General features: G+C 42.8%; 1 protein-coding gene across 2 annotated transcripts; it reads left to right on the top strand.

The window, feature by feature from the left end:
• Positions 1-3,668: 3,668 nt before the first annotated feature.
• CDK1 (cyclin dependent kinase 1) lies at positions 3,669-19,150 on the top strand. 2 transcript variants are annotated; one of them, XM_039482768.1, is made up of 8 exons: positions 3,669-3,772; positions 7,290-7,346; positions 9,337-9,493; positions 12,390-12,513; positions 13,087-13,257; positions 13,993-14,156; positions 14,305-14,446; positions 18,763-19,150. In XM_039482768.1, exons 2-8 carry the CDS (start codon positions 7,310-7,312, stop codon positions 18,877-18,879), a joined length of 912 nt encoding a protein of 303 aa, XP_039338702.1. In that variant the 5' UTR covers positions 3,669-3,772; positions 7,290-7,309; the 3' UTR covers positions 18,880-19,150. The 2 variants fall into 2 exon arrangements, with proteins under 2 accessions (XP_039338702.1, XP_039338703.1); XM_039482769.1 differs by having other exon boundaries at positions 3,694-3,772; positions 7,295-7,346.
• Positions 19,151-21,843: the final 2,693 nt, after the last annotated feature.

The raw sequence follows: 21,843 nt of genomic DNA, 5'->3' as shown, positions 1-21,843 counted from the left end.
TATCTGAGCAGTTATCCATTTACCCATTTGCACTGCCTTATGGAAACCGATTGCACATGTTTATTATGTCTTCACATTTAGATAAGATATGGGTTAAAGGCTTTTTGATCTAAGCACTTGACTTTAGTTTACTGCACACAATATTTTCACACTGCCTTACATTGTAGCACTATTTACACCACCAGCAAAGATGATTGGTGAAAGAAAACTGACTGAAGTTACAGCAGGTGACATAGAGATGGAGAAACTGAAAAATTTTCAGACCACAATACACTGCTTCATATTACACACTACAACCAAAGGTGTAGGACCTATAGTTTTCGCAGGGGTTCAAGACATGACTCTTTTGAAAGCAAAGACTAGATTCTCCATTACTCTGCATCTTGTGTAGTAATTTCCACCAGTGCAAAATGGACATAAAATCATATATTCAGAATTATAGAATTTTATACCCACTTTTCACTGGTCTAGATGACTACATCAAGTAAAGGGCAATGGAAAGAATCAAATCCTAATTTGTTGAAATACCCTAAAACAGTGGTACTGTGTGAGGCAACTTCAAACTTTTACCAGATTATGAATTCAGCTGCATTAGCCAGCGCTTAAGTTTGAGGTTATTCCCCTCCACTGTCCAAGGCACAAGATATCAGGATGTGTCATTTCTTTTCCAAGATGAACAGTCCCATTCTTTTTAATCTCTCCTCATATGGAAGCTGTTCCATGCCCTTAATCATTTTTGTTGCCCTTCTCTGTACCTTTTCCAATACATCTTTTTTGAGATGAGGCAACCAGAATTGCATGCAGGATTCAAGGTGTGAGTGAACCATGGATTTACATAGTGGCATTATGATATTTTCTGTTGTATTATCTATCCCTTTCCTAATGGTTTCTAACATTGTTAGCTTTTTTTTTTTGTTGGACTGCCACTGCACATTGAGCAGATAGATGTATTTAGAGAACTATCCACAATGACCCCCAGATCTCTTTCTTGAGTGATGACAGCTGCTTTAAACTTAACTATCTTTGTATCATCTAAAAAACTTTGCCACTTCATCGTTTACCCCTTTTTCAGATCATTTATGAATATGTTGAACAGCACTGGTCTCAGTATAGATCTTTCGGAGACCCTGCTATTTCCTCTCTCCACTGTGAAAACTGATCATTTATTCCTATCCTTTGTTTCCTACCTTTTAAACCAGTTACTGATCAATGAGAGGACCTTCCCACTTATCCTATGACTCGCTACTTGATTAAGAGCCTTTGGTGTGGGACCTTGTGAAATGCTTTCTGAAAGTCCAAATACACTATATCCAGTGGATCACCCTTGTCCACATTCTTGTTGATCCCCTCAAATAATTCTAGTAGATTATTGAGGCATGATTTCCCTTTAAGAAAGCCAGGTTGACTCTTCCCCAACATATTATGTTCATCTATGTGTCTGATAATTCTGTTCTTTACTATAGTTTCAACCAATTTGCCTGGTACTAAAGTTAAGCTTACCAGCCTGTAATTGGCAGGATCTCCTCTGGAACCTTTTAAAAATTGGTGTCACATTAGCTATCCACCAGTCATCTGCTACAGAGGCAAATTTAAGCAATAGGTTACATATCATAGTTAGTAGTTCTGTAATTTCATATTTGTGTTCCATCAGAACTCTTGGGTGAATATCATCTGCTTCTGGTGACCTATTACTGTTTAATTTATCAATACAGGGCACGGGGGACAGGAGCTGTAGGCACTGGCAGTAAAAGCATAGAGTGAGCTGCATGCGTCAGGGTCGGGGAGAGGCTGTAGCTGTGAGGGAACCACCCTGAGCCTGCAGGCAGCTGGGCAAAAGCCAGCTGTATGTGGGAACCAGATGCAGGGCCGGCTCTAACTTTTTTGCCACCCCAACCAAAAAAAAAAAAAAAAAAAAGAGTGCCACCCTGCTGTAATACTCCCCCCCGAGTGCCATGCCGCCCGAAGCCCCTGCCCCCCCGAGCGCCGTGCCACCCGAAGCCCCCCACCTCCCCCGAGTGCCAAGCTGCCCAAAGCCCCTCCAGCGCCGCCCGCCCCGCCCCCAAGTGCTACACCACCCGAAGCCCCCGCCCCAGCGCTGCACAAGCCCCGTCCCCGAGCACTGCGCCGCGCAAGCCCTCGCCCTCCCGAGCGCCACCCAAACCCCCACCTCCCCTGAGCACTGCGCTGCCCGAAGCCCCCGCCCCCTCTCTGAGCTCTGCCCGGCGAAACAAAAACAAACAAAGCCCTCCAGTGCTGCCCCACCGAACCAAAAAAAACAAAACCCCAACAACAACAAAAAAAACCCTGAGCGCCACCCCGCCCCAAGGTGCCGCCCCAAGCACGTGTTTGGTCGGCTGGTGCCTGGAGCCGGCCCTGACCAGATGTGAGCTGCACACCTACAGCCAGCTATATACTGGGTGGGGAGGGCAGGAGCCATCTGTGTGCAGGGAAGGTGGGAAATGAGGAGCTTGGCACTGAGGGCTATGCCAGCTGTATACATGTGGGAGGGGGCAGGAGCCAGCAGTTTGCAGAGGAGGTGAGTGGGAGAGAGGTGCTGTGGATGCTGACAAGAGCAGCAAGTGAGCCTAGAGCCCAGCTGCCAAATCCCCTACCCACCCAGGGGAAGCTCTACAGTAGGTTTGCCCAGCCCAGGCCTGTATGAAGAGGGGAGAAGTTGGCTATACATCTCATATATACAGCCCCCAGCCTCTGCCCTGCACCCTGGGGAGGGGTCAGATGTCTCCAGTGGATATAAACCTTGGCAGAAATTGGGGGACGAGGGAGCACATGATCCACCCCACAAGTCACTTCTGCCTTTTAGGTTCTAAGAGTAGCTGCTGGAAGAAGCAGTCATTAATGGCGTTTAGAAATTTTATCTCTGCATCCTGTCCCGAAGTCACGTTCCCAGACAATATGGAGATAGTTGAAATCCACTGTTATTATTGGGTTTTCTGTTTTTGCAGCCTCTCTAATCTCCTTGAGCATTTTACAGCATGATCACCCTTGCAGCCCCTTCTGACCTTATGGTTCTATGATTCTATGTGCCAAAGGATGGTCTCATGGAACGTACATAGATGGGTGCATCAGCCTAAACAGTCTGCAAACATTTTACTGAGTGACAATATTGTCCCACTTTAGGGGTGCTGCAAAGATAACTTATTGGGAGGTGTCAGATCCTGCACTGATGAGTATTATAGAGGAAGAGGTCCAGGGAATATAGCGGCATCTCCATTACTAATTTGTTGTATTTATCTGGTCTATGACTGATGTGGGGGTGCTGTCCTGTGATCATTCACAAAAATTACAAAAAGTCTGAGGCAGATTGTTAATGTCTCACTGAAACCCAGGAAAATCCTTCATCCCAGGAGCAGCAGACTTTAAAGACTCTCTTTAAATAAAGCCCAAAGCAAGGAGCCTTGGCACCTGTAAATCCTGCTGGAAGTACCAGTAAGATTTTCTTGAGTTTTGAAAGGACCCGCCCACGTTACAATACCTGCCCCTTGCCTTTGTATTAGAAATCAGTAGGCCGCAGAAAAACATTTTCAGGTTGACGAGCCAGCCGTGCTTCTTCCCGGAGACCGCCTTTCAGCTTGTGTTTGGCGCCTGCCCAGGGATGCCTGCTGATTGGCTGCTTTGAATATCTCGGCGCGACGCTATTGGTGGAGCGGGGGCGGCTTAGCGCGGTTAGTTCGAATCAGCCCCGCACAGGCGCTTGCAGCGTCCTCTTTCCGCGCCTCGCTGCGTGGGGTTGTTCTTGCAGCTAGGGAGGGAGGTGAGTGACCGACCGAGCCGCTGCTCGAGCCGGGCCCGCTGACTGAGGTGGGGTGCGGGGCCCGGGCCCGGGCCGGTGAGGTGCGCGCGGGGGGAAGGGGGGTTGTGCGGGGGGCAGGGCGCCGGGGTTCTAGCTGGGAAACGAGCAGGAATCCGGGGGATCCCCCCGTCCTGGGCCGGGGATGGGCAGTGGGCGAGGAAAGGGCCCCTCTCCCCGGCAGGGTGGCAGGCCGGAGACCGGGTGGCTGGCGCTGGGCCGCGCAAGGGCGAAAGAGCCGGTGGCGGCTGCTGGGGCGCTGGCAGCTGGCTGGCAAGGGCAGCCTCTGTGTCCTCCTGTTTCACTTCATGCCGCCTGTAGCTCGGCAGTGCAGCCTGGCAGCCTCCGGCCTTCCCAGGGCTACTGTCAGAGGGAACTGTTAATAAGATTGGGAGCAAATTGCACGTCCGTTTCACAGGTTAAATGCACCCATATTAACCAAGTGTAGCAGTAGGAATGTGTTTAAAATTTAAAAATCCACTCTTTCTTTTGAAAGACGCGAAATCCCTGGCCTTACGTGTAACCACATCCGGCCAACGAGGCCCGGAAATGTTAACAAAAAATTAAGCTGTCTGGCTCATACCATGAGAAGGTAAACAAACACCACAATCGCTGGTAAATACACCAGACTCTAAGTGGAGCACCCTAAAACTAACACACTTCTGTCTGAACTCACTGCTAGTAGATAAAAAGTAATGACCAAATAACGTTAATTGATAGAGATTAGAAAGGGGAAATACTTTAGTTTGTCTTCTTTGAGCATTTGTTTATAGTCAGCTTCACTCTTTCCCTGCTCATAGAAAGCTTCCTGTGTGTGGTGTGTTTTTCTAATACAACAGCACAGAAAAGCAAGAGTTAAATTAGGAAAATGTAAATAAAACTATATGAGCTGGCATTGGGATTCCTGGGCAGGAATAGTATCGGAATGACTTTAAACTGTCAGGTTGATAGTGCATCTTCAAATACTTTCAGTTTTCATAATCTAACTGGTAACATTATTTAAAAACACAATATGAATGTTAATGTGATAACTTTGTATAAAAACACCATAGGAATTCATGGTATATAGACACCTGATGGAAAGGCCAATGCCCAAAGAGTTTTCCTTTTACTGTGTTTTTATATGTTTGTAGTAAAATTGTCTTTGGGCAGTATTACTTTATTTTTTAACTCTTCTCCTCTACCCCCTTACCTGAATTAAAGTGTTGGGTGATCAGGTTACCAACCTCATAGCCACCCCAAGACATTCAAGTAATTAAAAAAAAAAAAAAAGTTTCTTCCTCTGGAAGACTTCAGAGAATGAGCCTGTCAAACTATGTAGAAATTTATTTTGTGAGCCCTTGCAATAACTTCTGTTAAGGATGTACTATTACCACATCCGTGTGAAAACAATCTTCATTTCATTGTTGTAGTAAAGTTGTTTGAACAGTACTCACCCATGGGCCTGATTCTCCTTCCCTTTCCTCCCTTCTCCATCTACAGATTTGTTATAAAATTGTATCAAAGTAAATCAAGTACAGTAACTCCTCGCTTAACACTGTAGTTATCTTCCTGAAAAATGGGACTTTAACCTCAAGGGTTAACACGTTGTTAATGTAGCCTCTCATCAAGGCAGCAGGAACAGGAGGGAGGGGAGACAGAATAGCAGATAGAGAGAGAGAGAGAGAGAGAGACATGCCTTGTGTGGGGGGGAGAGAGAAAGAGATGCACACTGCCCCTTTAAGTAAGTTGACCCACTCTCAAGTGCTTTGTCGTTTTAAGTGGATCAGGAAGTTGAGACAGGAGCTGCTGCCCCAAGGTCTCTGTCTCTCTCCATCCCTCCATGTCCCTTCCCTATATGGAGAAGGGGTTAGCGGGGTGTGGGGACACCCTAATATTAGCCTCACCCCTCTTCCCCCCTGCACAGCAAGCTGAAGTCTCTGGGAGCAGCACATGGCAATGGGGGGAGGGACAGCTGAACTGCCAATTGATAGCCTGCTGGGCAGCTGCAGCACAGTGAACTTAGGGGAGCGGGGAGCTAATGGGGGGGTGGGCCACTGGTCCACCCTGGTTCCAAGCCCCTACCAGCTAGCTGCAATGGGCTGCTCTTCCTGCAAGCAGTGGACAAAGGCAGCATTGCACAACTTTAAACAAGCATGTTCCCTAATTGATCAGCAACGAAACAACACGTTAACTGGGACGACTTTAAATGAGGCATTACTGTAAATGCCAATAATGATGCATTAAATCCTTTCCAAACTTAACATCTCTGCTTAGCAGTGTCAAATGAAATGGATTGAGAAGTTGTACAGAAAATTACATGTGACATCTCCGTTGTGCTTAAACTTATTCCAGTATCCTTTCTCCCTCTACCTTCACCTTAGTCTAGGACAGTGCTTGAGGTTTTTACTGTTGTGACACGTTCTTATCAAAGCAAATATGTTCAGGGCCTTACTTTACTGTGTATTAGAGAAAATATTCATATCTCTATTGAGTAAATGTCAGACTATTAAAGTATAGAAGTACAAGTTCTTTACTGTGAGTGAATTGGATGAGCTTGGGAAAGGAGATGGGACCCATGGGTGGGTGGGTTATGGGGAGCACCCTTGAGTGGGTGGGTTGTGGGGAGCACTCTTGGGGCAGCCTCTCCTATGCTTCCCATTATTTCCTCTTCGCTCTCAAATCCGTTTCGCTCTCCTCCCTACTGTTAAGGTTCCTGCCTCCTTCCTGTTCATTGTTTGTTCCTCCAGCTGGTGTCCATTTTGCTGCCTTTGGTGGTAGCACTGCAAAGTGCTGTCAAATGCGAAGCAAAAAAAGAAAAAGAAAAAAATTGACTCCCCCGCCCTCTGCTAACTATTTACATAAAAAACCTGCAATTTCTTTTTTGAGGGGGGTCTCTGCTATTTCCACTTCTGGTGTAAGCCTGCCCCTCATGTCAGCAGTCAAAAGAAACTAAGGGGCAGTTGGGGGCCATTTATATCTTCTGACCATGATGTGAGAGGAAGGGTGACTGACCCCTATGGACCCAGCTAAAAACTCACAGCTCTTGTGTGAATATGCAGTGGCAACGCTCAAAGAGCTATAGTAGTTTAACAGTAACTTCTTGTCTCGAGATTACTGCATCCTTGTTATGCACCTGCACTGCCTATCCTAAAGTCTTATGCTATTGTGAGTGGTTGGAACCCTGAATAAACACTGTTTTGGGGTTTTTTGCTTTGTCCTGGCGGGTGGACGAGGGAATAGTAAGGGAAATGTCTTCCCTGCTACTTTGTCATAACTGAATTGGATGAATCCAAGTTTAAGCGGGATACAAAGCTTATGTGCACATTCAGAACCTTCCCAAACTAATCTAATGTCTCACTATATAATGTATATTGGTGTCCTGGGACAAGCCATATATTCAATGGCCCCTTTGTATTCTGATTTTAGGATAGCAACTACTTACCTCTGGTTTTGTTGTCTCTCCTCTCCCCACCTCCTCCTTCCCTCCCCCCATTTCAAGGCTAGTCCTAACAAATAGCAATGGATGACTACACAAAGATAGAGAAGATTGGTGAAGGTGAGTAATGCTTGATTGATGATCCTTTGCACTATGTAATTTCACTTATCAATTTGTTAGACACTGAAGAAAGCTTATTCTGCAGCTGTGTCATGTCTTAGTACACTTAAGCTCCTGGATGAGTCTGTATAGATCTACAAAGTGAGATCTGGCAAGATGAATCTGTGGCTCATCAAAATAAGTGAGTGCACAAGTGCATTCAAGCATCTTGGGGTATGGTGCCAATGGAGTAGTGCAACCTCCTACCTGTGGTGTCAGTTGCCTGCATTCATGTTGAGGATTATTTGTGTGCATCTCAGACTGTATTCCACTCCTAACCCTTAGAAGAATGGGAGGAGAATAGACTGTAGTCTTAGAGGTCTGCCTCTATACAGTACAAAGTCACGGGACCTCCTGGTCAACTTCCTCCTTGCCCTGGCTAAAATGGCCATCTACGCAACCAGGGAGAGGCGGTTGGCCAATGGAGACTCCTGCGACTGCGGGGCTTGTTTCTGGTCCTTAGTCCGTTCACGTATCCGGGCGGAGTTCCCCTGGGCGGTGTCCACTGGCTCCCTTGACGCCTTCGAGGAGCAGTGGGCGTTGTCCGGGGTTCTCTGCTCGGTGTCCCTGTCAGGCTCCCTTCTTATGACCCTTTGACCACACTCCTGTCCCTGTTCTTTTATTAGTTGTCCCCCGAAATTAGTGGGTTTCTGAGGTCCCGTAGATCCTCTCCTTAGGCTGGGGGGTGGGGGGAGATCCTTTAGCATTGGGCGGGCTTCCGCCCACCCAGTTTCCCGGAAACCCAGTAGATACAGTTCAAGACCTTTTGGCTCCCTTAAAATTTGATGCACTGGTTGTCCCACAGATTGTGCTGTGGCATAAAAGCAGTTGTGTCCTGTTTACATTCTCTTCTGGGGGCACATATAGAAGAAGAATAGTATCAGTGTCTGATATATCCTGGCTCTGGACCACATCCTGCCCATGGAAGTGGTATGATCTGATATCTTTCATTTAACTGTGAAGATGCTACGTCAATGGCACTGCTGTGCAGAAGTAATGTTAGTCTATTGTAAAGCATGCGCAATAGCATGTTGCTGTGGAAGATCAGTTTTGTGCTACATATTGAGTTCCTCTGTGCAGGTATTATCCACACTCTTTGTGCTTTAATTAAAGTTAGTTTATGCAGTTAGGGATCACTTTATAAAGTAGAAGATTTTGTACAGTCTTTCCATAAACTCCAGATTTTATGTAGACTTGAGATTTTGCACCAAGTTCTTCGGCCTAATGAGACTTTGCAACAAATTGTCTCAGGCCTTATGAGAGAGAGTGGCTAAACGTAGTCTATTCACTTTTGTAAATCTGCTTGTTATGGGAAATCACTGTTGTAAAACACATACTGTACTGTATGAAGTTATGCACCTCCTGAAGTGTTACATAAACATGTATGCAAAGATCTTTAAAAAATATGGGTTTTCTGTTAAACAAGAAAGATTAAAGTTCTTTATCAGCTCAATTTAAAAAGCAAAGAACTAAAAATGCTTCAAGAAAAGTATGAAAACAGGCCACCTTTTAACAATATCTTTTTACAACTTTGATTTTAGTGTAACAAAGCTAACTTTATCATGAACAAAAGCACAAAAATCCCAGTTTAAAACAAAACTAGCTTCCTCAAAATTTAAATACTCTATACGGCTCAGCATTTGACTTGTGGAAGTAATCCCAAAGTTTTAATCTGGCTTTCCTAGCTGCCAAAACACCCTTTTTCTGGCCATTAATGGCACTATCCATTTCTGGCATGCAGCACATAAAACATCACTGATAGCATAGATACAGAAAATGAATAAAACGAAATACTAACCTTGTCCAGATTGAAGTGTCTGCTTTCATTGCAGTGATTCTTTATATAGAACAAAGCCTTGTTTCATCTGAAATGACTAAACATGACTTGATCTGTTCTTTAAAAGTTCACAGTGTGGTTTAGTGTATGCCAACTTTTTTTTTTTTTGGTCAGGTACCTATGGTGTTGTGTATAAGGGTCGACACAAATCCACAGGCCAGGTGGTTGCCATGAAGAAAATTCGACTAGAAAGTGAGGAAGAAGGTGTTCCCAGTACAGCAATCAGAGAAATTTCTTTACTAAAAGAGCTACACCATCCCAATATAGTCTGGTATGCATGCAATATTCTCAGATTTAAGACAATTTCTCTGTTGGGAAGGGCTCCCTCTCTCCTCCCAGATCAAATATGATTACTAAACACTCTAGTGAAAGAGGAGGGTCTTGCTTTTGCTTCAGACTGAATTTCTCATAGCTACAAATCTTCCATACAGCCCCAGATAATGATTTTTTTCCTCTGCACGTCCTTCTTACTTAGTGTCTTTCTGCTCTTCTTCCCTCTCTCTCATCCACCCACCACTTTGGGAATCTTCCAAGATTCTCATTTATTGCTTTTGGAATCTGTACAGCATAGCTATCCCTTTTCCAGCTGAAGAGAAATGGAAATCAACAAGATGAAATTCAATATGGACAAGTGTAAAGTATTTCACTTAAGAAGGAAAAATTAAATGCACAACTACAAAACGGGGAATAACTGGCTAAATGGTAGTATTGCTCCCAAGGATCTTAGGGGTTATAGTGGATCACAGATTGAACAAGTCAACTATATGATGCAGTTGCAAAAAAGGCTAATATTCTGGGGTGTATTAACAGGAGTGTCATATGTAAGACACAGGACGTAATTTGTCCTGCTTTACTTGGCGCTGGGGAGGCCTGGAATATTATGTCCAGTTCTTCGTGCCACATTTTAGGAAAGATGTGGACAAATTGGAGAATCTAGAGAAGAGCAACAAAAATTATAATAGGTTTAGAAAATCTGACCTACAAGGAAAAGTTAAAATTAGGCATTTTTTTTTTCTTGAAGGTGGAATGGGGGGAACTGAGGGGGAACCTGATAGATCTTCAAATATGGTAAGGGTTGTTACAAACATGATAGTGATCAATTGTTCTCCATACCTATTGAAAGTAGGATAAGAAGTAATTGGCTTAATCTTCATCAAGAGAGATTTAAGTTTGGTATTAGGAAAAACGTTTATAACTATTAGTGTAGTTAAGTACTGGAATAGGCTTCCAAGGGAGACCCATGGAATCCCCATCATTGGAGGTTTTTAAGAATAGGTTAGACCATGGGTAGGCAACCTATGGCACGGGTGCCGAAGGCGGCACGCGAGCTGATTTTCAGTAGCACTCACACTGCCCAGGTCCTGCCACCGGGGGGAGGGGGGGGGCTCTGCATTTTGATTTAATTTTAAATGAAGCTTCTTAAACATTTTAAAAACCTTATTTACATACAACAATAGTTTAGTTATATATTATAGACTTATAGAAAGACTTTCTAAAAATGTTAAAATGTATTACTGGCACGCGAAACCTTAAATCAGAGTGAATAAATGAAGACTCGGCACATCACTTCTGAAAGGTTGCCGACCCCTGGGTTAGACAAACACCTCTTAGGGTGTTTGGTTCTGCTTCAGTGCAAAGTGCTGAACTAGATGAACTTTTGAGATCCCAACCCTACATTTCTATGATTTTATGGCTCCCTTCTGGAATCAGTTCATGTTGTGTTTCTTCAGTGAGCCATGAGGATCACCTGCTACTTCAAAACTGCAAGTAACTTACCTAACCCTAGTGACTGACCACTAACATGGTTTTGCTTGAGTCCTGGTTGTCTGAATGGTTTGCTTTGTTTTTGCAGCAGATATTCTAGAGCAGTGGGTCTCAAAGCCGGTCTGCCGCTTGTTCAGGGAAAGCCCCTGGCGGGCCGGGCCAGTTTGTTTACCTGCCGCGTCGGCAGGTTTGGCCGACCATGGCTCCCATTGGCCACGGTTCGCCACTCCAGGCCAATGGGAGCTGTGGGAAGGGAGGCCAGCACATCCCTCGGCCTGCACTGCTTCCCGCAGCCCCCATTAGCCTGGAGCAGCAAACTGCGGCCAGTGGGAGCTGCGATCAGCCGAACCTGCGGACACAGCAGGTAAATAAAACTAACCTGGCCCACTGGAGCTTTCCCTGAACAAGCAGAGGACCAGCTTTGAGAACCCCTGTTCTAGAATATATAGCTGTTTGATAGTGCACTTTCATAATTTAGTACAAATCTGAGAGCTGTAATTAAAATATTGTGTACTGGAAATCTTTGAATTTATAGTAGAATTTCTTGACTTTAGAAAACCATTTAATATATTCTGCCTCTAAAATATTCACTTATTCCTCATAGGGTATACAGAGCCTATTTGGCTAAACTGGGGCTTTAGTTGATAGAGATGCTCACCAGTTAAGATTAAAGATGTCTTTTTGTCTTGAGTGGGTTCAAATCACAATCTACATCATGTTTTCTTATTTTTGAAGGGGAGCATAAACACTAAATTACAAGTTCTATTTTAGGTTCTAATCTTTCACTGAGCTGTCCACATGGAGGCCTGCTGAAATAGGAGTCTGCTTATATAGAGCTCAGTGAGATTGGGCCCATAATATAGTAATTTAGGCACTGATCAAACTCCTATGGAAGTAATTGTCTTCAGTGGGAGTTGGATAGGGCCTTTACTTATTTTCAAAAGTTGCACTATCTACTACCTTGTTTGCCATTTTTAAAAAGAGAGCCCTGTCCTTTTTTTGAGTGTATCTGCTTCCCAGAATCTCTTTCTGGATGACGTTAGAGCACTATTCCCTCCTGCCTAGAACATTGAATTCTTAATTTCAGTTGGCCTGGCACTACCAGTTTCATTAATAATTTCACGTGTGCCTGATTTCCCAAACTGCACTGAATCTCATTGCTTGACAATACTGCAGAGAGGCTAAATAACCCTGATTCATGCCAGCTCAGATGAAAGCCAAGAGAAAACCAGTGACTTTGTGACAATGTGGAGAAATAGCCTCAGAGCTTAAAATTGCTTAGTACTTCCCCAGCTGAGATTTTTGGAAAAGTGCTTGAGCAGTAATGTCAGCTTGCATCTGTGTAAGGCGTTAAGGGGAGGTGTAGTATTGAGTTAATGTATCATAGAAATATTTTTCATTAGTCTTCAGGATGTGCTTATGCAAGATTCAAGACTGTACCTCATCTTTGAATTCCTTTCTATGGATCTCAAAAAATATTTGGATTCTATTCCATCTGGCCAGTATGTAGATTCCATGCTTGTTAAGGTAAGGAGTCAATATAGTAACTATCAGTGTCACTATAAACTTCCTCTTGTATTTTAAAGATGTATATGGAAAGAGCAAACTGAAATTTGCCATGCTGGAAACGTTATCTGTCATTTGTTTCGTCGTTTTTTTAAATAATACTTCAAATTGCATGACTGTTTTTGATGTTTCTTTCCTTTCACCCATGAGGAGGGGAGACTCGAGAACAATTTGCTGGTATCATTAAGGAGTGGACCTTCGAATCTTAAATCTGACATTCTTTGTCTAGTGTACTCACACATTTTTTTTAGATGTATTTCAAAGCATAAAAATGACCTTTGCTCAAATGCTTACATTAGAACTATAAACTGTTACATTTTTTTTGCATTAATCATAACAATGTTGTCTTCATGAAGAGAATTTTGTAAAGTTTACTTCCTGTTTGCAACGTTATGGCTCTTAGCTGACCATTTCTATAGTATGTCAGCTCTAGTGGCAGATCTGACATTAGCAAATAGTGCCACATGATGCAGAACAGTAGTTTGTAGTAAAAGTAATTTTAATTTTTTCCCTTCTTTTATTTCACTCCTGCAGAGTTACCTGTACCAAATCTTGCAAGGTATTGTATTCTGTCATTCAAGAAGGGTTCTGCACAGAGATTTAAAGCCTCAAAACTTGTTAATAGATGATAAAGGAGTAATTAAATTAGCAGATTTTGGACTGGCCCGAGCCTTTGGGATCCCTGTCCGGGTATATACACATGAGGTAAGTGAATTGCAGTGGTGTTTGTTTCCATAATTGACACAACTAAGGCTTGTAGGCACTGTGATGATAAATAACTCACATTCCAGTCCATTTATAGTTTCTTTGAGGAAATGCTAACTACTAATATGAAGTAGCTAACAGGACACTGTCAGCTAAGAAAATCATTATTCTGAAAACTTTATCTTAAAATTACATTTAAAAAAGATTACTATAACAGACTACTTTTTTTCAATTTGTGCATTTGACAGTGGTAGCTTCACTGTAGTCATGTCTCTTTTACTCTGATAGACACGTTTTGATAAGTGTAACAACAGTGTGGTTGTAATACCACAAATGGTGGGGTGAAGGATGAATCTTGAGAGTAGATGGTACTAAACTTTTAAACTGACTCAATGGGAATTCTGCCACGGATCATAACAAACATACAGAGCTTGACTGTTTCTGTCAAAATGCTAACGAAAATACTTAAATTTGTTTGTTCCTTGCTGATAAACATGCAAATATATCCACTCCTCAAAAAGAGCAGGATGTAATTATTGCAGATATTGATTTAGTGCAATTCCAAATAAGTTCCACTTGTAGTAGTTTACTTGGCAACAGTTCTGGTTATATTAAAGGAATTAATATATTTGGAACAATTTTCCCTCTGGAAGATGAGGAGCCATACTTTTATATAACCAGCTATAAGATTTAATGCAACTATAAATTATGAATAAGAATTTCCTTGTGCAATAGGTAGTGACACTGTGGTACAGATCTCCAGAGGTGTTGCTAGGATCTGCTCGTTACTCAACTCCTGTAGATATCTGGAGCATTGGTACCATATTTGCTGAAATGGCAACTAAGAAACCACTCTTTCATGGAGACTCTGAAATCGATCAACTCTTCAGAATCTTCAGGTATTTAAACACTAAATCTTTAAAATCTTTGCTAAATATATAGCAGCGCAAAGAATGCTTTATGAAGCTATACTCTGCACTAACATTCTAATAATGCGTTACAATTGCTCGAATACAAATTATCAGTTCTTTGCTTATTCTTGTGTAGAGCTTTAGGGACACCCAACAATGAGGTGTGGCCAGAAGTGGAATCCTTGCAAGATTATAAGAACACATTCCCCAAGTGGAAACCTGGCAGTCTGGCATCTCACGTCAAAAACTTAGATGAAGATGGACTAGATTTACTCTCTGTAAGTGGCTTTTTCTTCTAAGTTTTTTCTCAAGGAGGCTATTGGGGGTTAAAAGTACCTGGTGTCTTGTAAGGTATCTAAAACCAACTTAATCCAGCTTGGTACAACTATAATGCAAAGGTGCTCAAACTCTGCAATAGTAAGGGACATGCAGGCAGCTTGCTGGGAGTTTAGTGACTGTGCCTAATTAGCACACTTTGCTATCCATCAAGGAAGCAGAATGGATAGCAAACTTTGGTCTCTGGACTATTAAAATAATCTCTTGATCTCACCTTCATAGCTATCATTAAGCAGGAGGGCAGCCAGAGCTTGTTTTATATTAGTGACTCAGAGGCAACTTCAACCTGAGGTTTTAAATATTGTCACTGAAGACTGCGTGACTCTTCCAGGCTGTACATTGAATTCCTAGTTTCTTCGCCAAATTACAGTTTGTTATAGCATTCTATTTATCTTGAGTCATCCTTTAGCTTGGACTTTTTTGAATAAGATCCATTGAGTGTTTTCTTTGCACTCTTACCCGTGGGCCAAAAGATTCAGCTTCCGTGCCATGGCTGGACTTGTTCAGTTCTTTACACAACAAGAGGAATTCATAGCCACCTTGTGTTCTGATCTCGCAAATTATGTTGGGGCCACCCTGGTCTGGAGCTATGTACCTGCTGTATCTGATGGAACTTTTAAAGTTACATTGAACCAATATTTGGTTTGTGGAAATATACTGCTGGAATTATGGGGTTTGTTTGTTTTTTTTTGTAAGAAACTTCAAAACCATTTGTACATTTCAAAACAAATTCCTCAGTCTGTCATACTTAGAACTGCAAGCCCAACCCTTCCCCTACTCTTTACAATCTGTGAAAGACTAGATTAAACTCTTGGGAGAGTGGGGGGGAGGGGAAGACTCTTTCTTTCATATGGAAAATATCAGGTTCTCATTTGCCTCTTTGGAGGGCCTTGGCAAAATCTTTAGAAATCAATAATGTAATCTAGGATTCTTGGACAACTTTAGTAAACTTGGCATCCTTTATTCTCTTAGTGGTGATGAAAGGCTGCAGCTCAGGTTGCAGCCCTGTGTGATGTAACTATTCATAGCCTCCTGGGATTTTTCTGTGGTCCTCTAACAAAGAAGGGAGGGAAGACCTGCATTTCAAATGTGTGTGTGTGTGGGGGGGAGGGAGGAACCAAGTGCCAACTTTTTCCTGAAGCTTGAGACATTGATCTTAATACCTCCTGTAGAACAGTAAAGGTGAAACAAACTTGGTTTCACAGGACTTGGCAGTGGTAGTGTGTAGTTCTACACACTTCTCAGACTTCTAATGTAAAAAAGCAGAACATATAATAATGGAGGAGCAGCCAGGCCAAATTTGAGTGAGTGGCGTTGTGACCTGGCGCATGGGGTCACAGAACTCTTTGATGCCGGGATTGAAAAATACTGCCCTGAAAACTTTGTGGATATTAATGAATGTGTTATAAGGTTTCCTAGCCTATACACTGTTAAACAGGAGGATCAAAACACTTTTTTTATTTAAAACACACCCCTTGATTGGAACTGGGGACATCAATACATTCATTCCATCTAGATTACACTGGAAAGTCCCAGTCACACCGGGGGAGGAAAGCTCCAAGTCTAAAAGAATTAAAAAAGGTTGAACCCTTGCGCTAGCATAAGGAAGCAAAATAGGGCACAAACCGATACTTTGATAGTGATAATCTTTACATGGTAGCCTAAAACACATCATAACGTAGAAAAGCCAACTTTTTTTGTTACACAGTTTGTGTACATATATTTGTGCAGATTTATAAATCTGCACATCTCGCTGGTTCCCTCACGCTTCGCTACCTTGAGTATCAAAACTTATAGGACACTTATTTCACAGACAGTGCATATCAGTGGAGAATTTTTGTTAACAAAAAATCCAACAGCGTTCTCCATTTCATAAGTCAACCAACAGTGTCAATAGATAATGAATCTGAAATCCAAATTTAGCTCAGATTTCAGGCACTCACATGTGCAAAATGTAGCCTGTTAAGATAGTCGTATGTTAAACTAGGATATGAAGACAGAAATGTTTGAACTCTTAATCATTCCCCTGACCATATTCAACTTCCCTTATCAGAAGTAAAAAGGGATATGCTAATGATATCTAATAAAGCAAAATTGTAAAAGTTTGGAGTCATACCAGGACAAAACCAAATTTCTCATCAATTTAAAAAGAACAGGAGTACTTGTGGCACCTTAAAGACTAACAAACTTATTTTAGCATGAGCTAAAATAATTTGTTAGTCTTTAAGGTGGCACAAGTACTCCTGTTCTTTTTGCGGATACAGACTAACACGGCTGCTACTCTGAAACTCGTCAATTTAAGTTACACCAAAAAGACAGTTAAATTCCTTTTAAAAATCACTGGTCAAAACTCAACTGGCAGGACACTTCTAGTTGAAAGACAGCAGCACAGAGTGTAAAATTGTCTGAGATACAGGAACCTCTCTGAAGTTAACTGGCAGTGCCCTCTAAAATGGCTTACATATCTGAGTTACATTTTTGGGCAGTCAGCACTTGGTTGTAAGCCTTTCTGGTAGCTAACTTTATAGATTTAATACTAGTGCTACATGCAGTGGAACCTCAGAGTTATGAACACCAGAGTTACAAAATGACCAGTCAACCACACATCTCATTTGGAACCAGAAGTACGCAATCAGGCAGCAGCAGAGAGCCAAAAAAAAGCAAGTACAGTACTGTATTAAATGTAAACTACTAAATAAAGACAAGATTAAAAAAAGATTTGATAAGGTAAGGAAACTATTTCTGTACTTGTTTCATTTAAATTAACCTGGATAAAAGCAGCATTTTTCTTCTGCATAGTAAAGTTTCAAAGCTGTATTAAGTCAATGTTCAGTTATAAACTTTTGAAAGAACAACCATAACATTTGTTTCAGAGTTATAAACAACCTCCATTCCCAAGGTGTCTGTAACTCTGAGGTTCTATTGTAGATGTTTTTCCCATAAGTGCATCAATTCCCAAAATTAACTAATATAGGTTGTCAGTGTTCATTAGAAAACCCTATTTTCAGGGATATCACTGAGCTGTAACATGTTATTTAGGGCTAAAACGTGATACACAAGTTCTAAAACCAGCAGTAATATTTACATTTCTATTTTATAGAACTGTTTAGCCAAATGAAGTTCAGGGCTTGGAAATTCAAAGTGGAAGACCCCCCAGTAGAGACAATGATTACATTTTAAAAATGTTAGGACTTGCTGTCTTGAAGTGGGTACCTTGACCCTCCATTATCTCTCTGTCCACCTTCCAGAATCTGAATTGATTCTTTTGAAGGCAATGCTCCTTCTCTTCCTTGGTAACCAGGGGGGAGAGAGAGAGATGGTGGAGCTTTGGGATTTCCCTATCAAAAGCATACCTTTTTAACTGAAAAGAGGATATAGCAAAGGAAAGACCCATGCCCTGCATAGGCTTGTCATAGTTTTGGGACTGACATACTACAAAGTAGTCCAGCTGAGTTTGTTTTTATCTAACTTAAATGGTTCCTTATGTGGCCTAGAAGGCCCTTGAATGCCATAGAAACTAAAATGCTTCCTTTTCTCCTTAGTACTAAAACTGTGGGGGAGACCAATAATACACTGTATGTAACATCTGTGCTTAATCTTTAATCTTTGTTCTATTGAAGCAAAACCTTGCCATTTTCTCAATCTTAAACTGTTTACAAAAAATCCCTCATTTGTCTTAACCCCATTTACACACTTGCATACCTCTCAAACTGGGTTTCACATTTAACTGCTCACTCATATGCACAGAGTATTTTATATGTATTAGTGCAAACATTGATGTCAACTTCACATCTGCTTAAGAATACTGAATTTAGGGAAACATATGGACAATTCTGCCTATTAACACACTTTTTAAAAAGCGTGGAATACTTAATGCATAATTAACACTCTGTAGGATGTTATCATCAGGAAACGAAAACTAAGGCAAAGGCTGCCATGAGGTACCCAGAGTTACTTTTAAAAGCATGCCTAATGAAAATAGGTGAACTACCAAACACAGTGGCTTGGTTACTAAACCAGAGGGCAAATGAATGCATTTGTCTCATATTTTGAAGTTCTAAGAATTGCTGTATTTAAGATGTAGGTTGAAATACCTTTTAAACTGAAGCTTCCTAGCCAAAGTGAGCTTGGAAGTCATTGCATATAGAACTCCTTTTTTCTATTTTATTAAAGTATTGGCAGGTAAAGCTCAACCATGCTTTACAAGTAACTACGTTCATTTATATTGCATAAGTAACTAAACTATTTTTATCCCCAGAAAATGTTAATTTATGATCCTGCAAAAAGAATCTCTGGCAAAATGGCCTTGAACCATCCATACTTTGATGACTTGGACAAATCCAATCTTCCAGCCAATCAGATTAAGAAATTCTAATTCACCATTGGACTAAATCCACCTGAGTGGTCTGAGCAAAATAATTAATCGTGACATTTTACTATTGAGTCTGTCTAATTTTTTTTGTTTTTGTATGTGTCTGTCCTTTCCTGCTCTAAAATTGCAGCTGTATTTAGCGTGTCCTGGTTTAAATATTACTTAAATGTAAATAAATATTAACCTATTATTAGTGCTGAATTTAAATACAATGCAAATCTTGCTGCTATTAATGCAGTCCACTATTTCTATAAATAAAGCTTTAAATCCCCCACTCTTTTGCTGGAGTCTTTCTGAACCTCAGATGAGGGAGTACCCAAATGTGGAATCTCAAGATATTACAACTCCGTTGCTTTGCTCCTCATTCGTTACTAATGAGGTAATACCCCCCCATGTAAGGAATTCAGAGGTAGGCCAGTGCTGTTGCTGGAGTCTCCAGGACCAAACTGTGCCCTTCAGCTCAGGCAACCAGAATTTCTTTCTCCAGTAATTGAACAAATTGGCACACAATTTCTTCTAACGGTTTTGTTTTAAAACCTTCATTTTTATTTGGTTTGGGGCAGTTGTAACTTCTCCTCCCCTTCAATTAGGTAGATAGCAATGTGGTGATTTCAACTATATGGATGTGGTACTGCAGGACCTCTCTGTCAAACTCCTCTGTCCCCATTCTCAGTGCAAAGCTGTCCTACAAGCACGTGGCTTAAATCTCAGCCATATTCCCTATGTGTGGCAACGTTTACAAGCTCTACAGAAAGTGAATTATGTCTAGCATGTTTCCAACCAACTCTCCCACTGCCAAGATACAGAGCTCAGTCAGACTAGCATGTCTGATCTCCACCCTAGCCTGAAGAGTCAAGACTCCAGTACAGAAAAGCCTGATCAGGAGCTTCTGAAGTTTCAGGGGGAAAGTCTGAAGATGAGAAATCTATCTAGCCAACTCAAGGGCCCCATTCCCTCCCTGGACTGAAGAGGGAAGTCCCCTTAAACTAAAGGATCTGGACATTTCTCCCTCCCCGCAGAAACTGAAGTAGGTCCTCAGCTCTCTTGAGAAAGAAGCAGAACTCCTATACAGCTCTCCTTCCTCCCAGCATGAATCCCCAGATTCTCATGATACTCAGAGATAAGTTTACCTTCACAGGGCATGAATTAGTATTGTTAATGAACACATGGAGTGAAAAATAAGACATTGAACCCCTTTTCCTTTGCCTCTTTCCCCCTGGGGAGTTCTGGACCTTTTCTCCTATACAGAGGCTCCTGCAGTATTGATATCCAGAGGCTTGTCTTCTCTACCATATTACATCGGCACAGCTGTATCAATGCACTAAGAAGCACTGTACTTATGGGAGAGCACTCGCCAGTCGGCTTAATTACTCCACCTCAAGGAGAGGCAGAAGATTTGTTGGTGGGAGAGCATCTCCTGCTGATATAACATGTAGACACTTCAAGTCAATCTAACTTGCATCACTCAGGGGAGTGACTTTTTTTTCATACCCCCGAGTGATGGAAGTTAAATCGATTTTAACTGGTAGTGTAGACAAGCCCACAGTTACTGCCCTTCCCTAAGTCTTCACTCCTATGCAAGCCTGCCTCAGCTTGCAGGTGCAGTCTAAGGGGGATTGTGCTTGTCTGGCTTTCAGCCCAAAGACCCCATACTCTGGTAGGGAAAGGGGCTCTGATTCTGAAAGATGAGGTGGGTCTCCATCTTACCACTCTCCTGCTCCAAAGGTTGGCTCCACATTAAAGCCTTAGGAGCACTTCAAGAAGACTGTGATCAGAATAGGTACATGAAGATTCCACTTCTCATGAAGCTGCATCCTCAAGGGATTACAGCGAGGTAAGTGAGAAATTCCTTCATATGTTCAAAATGATTCTAACCTGAGTAAAGCCCCAAGTGATATTAGGTCTAGTACAGGGGTGGGCAAACTATGGCCTATGGCATAGCCCCCCTCTGGCACTCCAGCCCGGGAGCAAGGTCGGGGGCCACTCTACACAGCTCTTGACAGCAGCAGCATGGCCTCCCTCCAGCTCCTATGCATTCCAATGGTCCTCTCTGGCACGCCAAAGGGAGCTGCAAGGACGCTGCCTGCAGATGGGGCAGTGCGCAGCAAAGCCACCTAGCCATGCCTCTGCATAGGAAACAGAGAAGGGCTGTGCCGCTGCTTTGGGGAGCCGCTTGAGGTAAGCACCACTCGGAGCCTGCACCCCTGAGCCTCTCCCCACGCCGCAACCCTCTGCCTCAGCCTGATTCCCCTCAATCCCAGCACCCTCCTGCACCCCAACCCCCCCAGCCCCACCCCAGAGCCTGCATTCTAACCCCAATTTTGCAAACATTCATGGCCTGCCATACAATTTCTATTCCTAGATGTGGCCCTTGGGCCAAAAAGTTTGCCCACCCCTACTCTCGTACATGCTTGCTTGCTAGCCAGCCGTGGGGTGGGGGAGGCAGATAGCCTTTCATGCTCCTGGGAACCTCTAGCAAGCTACTGCCACAGTCAAGGAGTGTACCAGTACCCCTTCTCTGTGTGCTCCCCCGGCCCGGCTGAATAATGTATTAACTCCCTTGTGTAAACAGCCAGAGGAAGAAGTACACCTCTACCCCCCTATAATGTGACCCGATATAACACGGGTTCCCATATAGCATGGTGGCAGTGGGGCTCCAGCATGGCTTTAAAGGGTCCAGGGCTCTGGCTGCTGCAGGGAGCCCCAGGCCCTTTAAATCCCGCTGGAGCCCTGCTGCTGCTACCCTGGGGCTGCGGCAGCGAGGCTTGCCGGCGATTTAAAGGGCCCGGGCTCCCCGCAGCAGCTGGCGCCCGAAGCTCTTTAAATCACCGCTGGAGCCCTGCCACCCCTACCCTGATACAACAGAGTTTCAGCTATAACGTGGTAGGGATTTTTGGCTCCCCACGACTGCGTTATAGCGGGGTAGAGGTGTACTATGCACACATCTCTCACAAAATCCCACAGGAC

The sequence above is a fragment of the Mauremys reevesii genome, linkage group 7, assembly GCF_016161935.1.
Source record: "Mauremys reevesii isolate NIE-2019 linkage group 7, ASM1616193v1, whole genome shotgun sequence".
Classification (NCBI taxonomy): domain Eukaryota; kingdom Metazoa; phylum Chordata; order Testudines; family Geoemydidae; genus Mauremys; species Mauremys reevesii.
Note: the sequence above shows the minus strand (reverse complement) of the source record. Positions and strands in the feature narration are given on the sequence as shown.